The sequence below is a fragment of the Haliotis rufescens genome, unplaced genomic scaffold (assembly GCF_023055435.1).
Source record: "Haliotis rufescens isolate VD_foot unplaced genomic scaffold, xgHalRufe1.0.p SCAF_7, whole genome shotgun sequence".
Lineage (NCBI taxonomy): Eukaryota > Metazoa > Mollusca > Gastropoda > Lepetellida > Haliotidae > Haliotis > Haliotis rufescens.
The window spans coordinates 33,381,333-33,387,948 of NW_025964361.1; the positions used below are offsets into that span (position 1 = coordinate 33,381,333).

Genomic DNA, 6,616 nt, shown 5'->3' on the forward strand with positions numbered 1-6,616 from the left:
CACCCCCACCCAAAGAAAGACAGGTACATACAGCATGGACAAGCAGTGAATGCTGACACAGCGTACAATTCAGGCTTAACTCATTCAGCTGCAAATGTACGTCCATGTATTCAGCTGGGAAATATTTACATTCAAGGACTCTTTAGAATTAATACTTGCAGGATACAGCAAGTTACATTTTCAAAAGGTCAAAGAAAAACTTGTACAAAGGATGGCGAAGAAAACCCTTTGATAACAACAATTTGATGTCATATATATGTTAAGTTGACTGTCAGATAGCTTCTTTAAAATATTGACAGATTTGTGTGGCAGTATGCACCCTGTCCCCCTCCACTATAGACCAGTCCAGGTAAACATGCTTTCAGTGCTGGGTGGTATTCTCCATATTTGGGACGCCCTCTCCAAGCACACAATGCCTGGCCCTCGCTAGTTGCCCTAATCAAGTTATATAACATCACAGCCTCTGAGGTAAGTTTATGTATTTGTGACTTTCCATGCTGAACGTAGGCATTTTCCATATTACCTGCATTGATGTCTTTCACCGAGACTTTCTGGTTGTGGAAAACTAACAGCTTTGAAGGCAGAACAAGAAGTTATGCTGATGTAACTCATCATTCATGTGTACAGATGAATATGTTTACATTTCTCATGACAAATGTCATATTTTGACATATTTTCATTTTTCAACATGTCGGCTGGGGCATTCCACTGTAGGTCACTGTGAGTGCACCGGCAGATTACAAACAGGTTGTGTGACACTGTTGCCTACATCAGTGATAATGTTTTTGCTTACTGAAATTAAAATAGGTCATAAATACATGATAAGATAAGAAAAAATTGTAACAGTGTGATAAAGACAGTCACCTCATCACAGATTAGAGACCGTCTCTTTAGCAGAGAGAAATTATTGTCACTTGAGCATAGAGTAGGGATTGTCGATTAGCATAGAGGGGGACTGTCACATTAGCCTAGAGAAGGGATTGTGACTTGAGCATAGAGTAGGGGTTGTCGATAAGCATAGAGGGGGGACTGCCACATTAGCATAGAGGGTGGACTGTCACATTAGCATAAAGAAATGATTGTATCTTGAGCATAGAGTAGGGGTTGTGTATTAGCATAGAGGGGGACTGTCACATTAGCATAGAGAAATGATTGTATCTTGAGCATAGAGTAGGGGTTGTCGATTAGCATAGAGGGGGACTTTCACATTAGCATAGAGAAGGGACTGGCACCTTAGCATAGAGTAGGGGTTGTGTATTAGCATAAAGGGTGGACTGTCACATTAGCATAGAGAAATGATTGTATCTTGAGCATAGAGTAGGGGTTGTCTATTAGCATAGAGGGGGACTGTCGCATTAGCATAGAGAAATAATTGTCATTTGGGCATAGAGTAGGGGTTGTGTATTAGCATAGAGGGGGGACTGTCACATTAGCAGAGAGAAATGATTGTCACTTGAGCATGAGTAGACTATGCTGTAAAGTTGGACATAGGCCTCCCTCCTTAAAAGATGTAAGTGTGAGCGATGAATTAGTCCTTGGTATAAAATTCAAATGTAGAAATTGACCGAGGGAAGAAAATACATTCCTCATCCCGAGTATATTGTTCCACAAGAACCAATACTGCTGGTATATCAATCCCTCCAGAACAAATGTTCAGGGGGAAACATATTACTCTCACAAAAGCCCAATACATGTCGTAACTCATTCATTTAGCTAAAAACATTGATCATCGGCCTCCTTATGTCAGAGAAATAAATTGTATATCTTGAAGCACTGCCTGCAAATATATTCCTAAACAAAAATTCCAAGCCCCAAGAATATTCAATGTCAGTCTCTTACAACAGTCACAGATCTTTTTGTTTGTTTTCCACCACACTCAGCAACATTCCAGGTATATGACAGCAGTCTGTAAATAATCGAGTTTGGACCAGACAGTCCAGTGTTGGATATTGTGAGCACAGATCCACACTGTCAGGGCACGATGACCAATCTCATTAAAATCAGATCTACGTTCTCACTGCCGCTTAAACAAAGATCTGAGGACATCCCATTACGGGTCACGTCAGAACGACCTTTCGCAAACTTTGACTGACCACTGAAACGAATAACAAGAAGTCGATATCAGCCAATGAGAAAGCAGCTTTCTCAAGCTTTACGGCAATCGTTTCAACCTTGCGACCTCCATTTTAGACTACGCTTGAAAAATATGTTGACCCAGTTCAGTTGAAAACATTGTATGGCAGTCCTTCCCATGTACTGAGCAACGCCTCCTCCATTCAAATGTAATGCCACGGAAGCGAGAAACATGATAATTTTGACGGAATAAGTCGTACGGGCGGTAGCTGTCGTTTGGAATACCCCGTTTTAACGTTTTCGAGGTTGCATGATTAGAAAACACATTCCGAATGTCACTTTCATGATCTGGTAAGCGACACTTTGATTGGTCGAATAATAGGTCGTTCTGACGTGACCCGTAATGGGATGTCCTCAGGTCTTTGTTTGGCGATAGCGAGAACTAAGATCTGATTTTAATGAGATTGCACGATGACATGCCATCAATCAAGTCACCGACCACCTAATCTGACCACCCGATCCATTTGGTCTCCACTTTCGAATAGCATAGGTTCGTGGGGACCTATTTTAACCCAGAACCGCCACGGGTCATAGATCTATTATCAGTTGGTGAAATTGGACCATAGCTTCTGTTGCAAGTCAAGTGCAAGTCAGGGTTCTATCTATCAGGGGTCAAGATTCCTTGTATTACGTCCCCAAGGCATGGTTTATATCATAGCGTCCCAGTTAAATAAGATTCCGGTGCCTGAACAGAGGCGGATCCGGAATTTGGAAAAACCTGGGGGTGCACAAATAATACCTAAGCCACAAAGTAATTTGACCGAGGGCACACACTGAAATCACTTTTTTTTTTAATAAAATGTATTTTGTGACAATGTTTAGTGTTGAAGCCAGTGAGAAATGAATTTTGCACTAGAAAAATGGACAGATACGTGGCAAACAATTAAGCCTTTAACAAGCTCAATGAACAGATTTTACAAATTTCCTTCATTTTTCATTGAACAATTTCTGAAAGTAGTCTAAATTTTCATAGGGCACACCTAAACATCTTTGTGGACAGATCCTACGCAGAAATGAAAATAATTGGATTTCTATATATTCTATAAATTCTATGAATTTTATATATAAAGACTCACTGTACATTACCATCTTGATGTATTTCAGGTAACAGTCGGTCATGATGGATATGAAGTTCGCCGGTGTTTTGGTAGCCATCTTGGTTTGCCTCATCCCTGTACAAGGTCAGGATAAAGCTTCGATGGACAAAACCATCAGATACTTCGCGGACATCAGCCTGCAATGTGACAGTTTAGCTCTGAATATTTCTGATGATATGAGCCAAGTCAGAAAGCTCTACTGGATTTTGACAGATGGTGTTTTAGTTGACAGCACTTCAACCAATCTGCCCAAGAATGTGGCTCTGTCCGCTAACAGCTACACACTCAACATCACCAAGATTTCCGACCCCATGTTTGGCTACTATCACTGCGTGATTTTATTCAACAACAACACAGTCCAAGCAATCAGAAGGGGCGTCAATGTGGACGGTGCTGATTTTACCGAGCTTCACGACCAATATCGCAGTAACGCCTTAATTGGTGGAATTGCCGCTGGTGTCATGGTGGCCATTGTTGGTGTGAGTTGTCTTGTCTGGCACTTCCGGTTCAGAAAGGATTTCAACGATAGGGAAGACCTGTACAAGCCAGATAAGATCAATGGAACCAGTGTCGCATATGATAACACTGCTGTGGAGATGGAAGACAAGGAACCCCAGACTGAGGAAAAGTCCAATGGGGTAATTGATGAAAGACTTTGAATATTACCTGTTACATAGAATATTCAAGAAGACTTATTCAACTGTCTCAAGTCTTAGTGAGCGAGTTAAAATTTAATGTCGCATCGGCATTTTTCCATCCATAAAGCGACGAGTCACAAGTCTTAGTGAGCGAGTTAAAATTTAATGTTGCATTGGCATTATTCCAGCCATAAAGCGACGAGTCTCAAGTCTTAGTGAGCGAGTTAAAATTTAACGTCGCATTGGCATTGTTCAAGCCATAAAGCAACGAGTCTCAGGTCTAAGTGAGCGAGTCAAAATTTAACGTTGCATCAGCATTATTCCAGCCAAGTCTCAAGTCTTAAAGGGACTATGTACACACAGGGTACTTTATGTTTACTGGTTACATATATACCTTCTTCTTAGGTCCTTGTTTTCTAAAGTTTTAAAGTTCATATGGCAGGTACGCCATAACTTACATTTGTATAGCCCTGTAGAGAATCTCACCTGCATGTCTTTTGATATCAAATATGTCAGTGAGTGTTGATACATTTGGTATTGAAAGACACAAGGGTTTGATTCTATTCATCATTCAGACTTATTCTTCTTAGTATTTTAGTTTTTTAGCAGTAATCAACAGTGTCTGGGGATAAGAAAGTACAGCTAACCAGCTTCAGAGGCAGACAGATTAGTGATGTCATTTGATTGTGATGGTATGATAACCAATGAGGTCACAATGGCCTGCAAAGCCATTGATACAATTTCATAGTACCCTATCTCCTAGGATATATTGCTTGATCTCACTCAAGCCATATCTTATGTGGAAGCCAGTTTTGTACATAAAACAAAATTTTAGTTTGCCCTCTTTCATTTATCTTAATATTCACAAGAAAAGATTTGGACTGTTCTATGAGCCCCTTTGATACATTGTTATCAGGATAGTCATACTTCTTCAGGGCACGCACAACCAGTATTTTAGAAATTGGTGGATATTATTCATACAGTTGTGTACAATATTTAGAAATCAATATGTTCCTGCTTCAATACAATGACGCTATGTGTTTCATTCACCTATCTTACTTGTTGTGTCATAACAACACATTCTTTTTGTACAATATCTAATAGACAATATATATACCAGCAATACTATATCTGTAATACAATATGGTTTTTTTATTTTATTGTGTTTTTGGAGGGGTAGGAGCAATCTAACCTTCAACTTCTTGTGATTGTTGTGCCCGTAGACTATCAAGGCTTAAGGCCTCCTCCAAAATATATGTGTGATTCCGGTTTTCCCATCTTCCCATGACAAGAGCGTCCACTAGCCTTATTTATCAAAGTCTTGTTTCCACCCTTGCCACATCAAGCCCACTTTCCTGTGCTAAGTATGATTGGACTATCACACATATCGATAGTCCAATCGGAGAACGTTTCACAAAATCAACATCCACGACTTGTATGAAAGTGATGTTTTTTTCATCTGTTAACACCCCCACCAACGATTGCCTATGTTTTTGTGTCAGGGATGAAATCGCAAATGTTTTCGTTATCTGATCGACTATGTCGTCGCCTATGGTAGTCGCCATCTTTGTGAAGCTATACAAGGATCTACGGGAGGTGGGGCCAGTGTAGAGCCAAGGAAATTGGTCTTGATGTGGCAAGGGTAGAAACTAGGCTTTGATACAGGCTAGTGGACACGCTTGCCTCGGGAAGATGGGTTTTCCAGACTGACCCAAGGACTTTTATCGCATTGTTTTTTGAGTTGCCCCATCATCCCAGTGTTGTCTGAATGTCTTTTAAAGAAAACTAAATATCTAAGCGAAAAAAACAACACAATCTACCCTTCTATGTTTGCATGGGCTGAAATAGGAACTGAACGTTTTGTTTTACCTAATCTGTTTTGTGCATACATATGCTACTCAGCTTTTGATAGGGGCATGACATATTAAAGTCTTTCTATTACCTATTCCTTCCTAATTATTATAATTATTTATTTGATGTACCATGATATAAAAGAATATCACACACCATGGAATGTTCAGAATATCCCAGTCAAGCCTTTGGTATTATATATATATATATATACAACATATCAAGATGTGATGTACATTCTTGTTTTGCTACAAATGTTGTAATATCATTCCAGTCATTGTTTTTATGTCTACTAATCTCATTAAAATCAGATCGTTTAGTCCTGATACCATACGTCTCTGCATGAAGATCAGGTGAACCGTGATCGAGCTATCCGTGGCTGCCCAGTCGAAGTGAAGGATGCAAGGATTGAGCCAATCAGATGTCAGCTTTCTAAAATGATTCAGCTTCATTTCTTTGATTTTGAAATTTTGGTTTGTACAAATGAAAACCACACAGAACACAAATATTCATTTAATTGTGCTGCAATGTGGACGAAGATGCCACAGTACTCGGATATGACAAGGTGTATTAAATATCAACACTAATGGGGCGACCTTATTTATCTGCATTCCAAATTTGTTGTTAGAGTTTGTTTATGAGATACAGAAATCAGATATGGTTGTCTGAAGGCTTCACTCACTTGTACTGAGAATTTGAAAGCCTCAACAAAGTTTGACTGAATAGAAAGGTCATATACATAGAGGCATCGTCAGATCTTCACATAGAATGGTTTTGTATCGGAGTAATAGATCTGATTTTAATGAGATTGTCATGCCTTCAATAAATATGTGAATATTTTGTATTGATTTGTACATGCTATTTGTTAATCAGAAATAAACATTTGTATAATTCAAA

At 39.3% G+C, this 6,616-nt stretch overlaps 1 protein-coding gene across 1 annotated transcript; it reads left to right on the forward strand.

Annotated features, from left to right (window-relative positions):
• Positions 1 to 314: 314 nt before the first annotated feature.
• Positions 315 to 6,616, forward strand: LOC124146007. The gene is made up of 2 exons (XM_046516021.2): positions 315 to 468; positions 3,238 to 6,616. The coding sequence occupies exon 2, from the start codon at positions 3,251 to 3,253 to the stop codon at positions 3,887 to 3,889; it is 639 nt and encodes a 212-aa protein (XP_046371977.2). The 5' UTR covers positions 315 to 468; positions 3,238 to 3,250; the 3' UTR covers positions 3,890 to 6,616.

Coding starts and splice junctions, on each gene's coding strand:
- LOC124146007 (XM_046516021.2), top strand. CDS start 3,251: ATGATGGATATGAAGTTCGCCGGTGTTTTGGTAGCCATCTTGGTTTGC.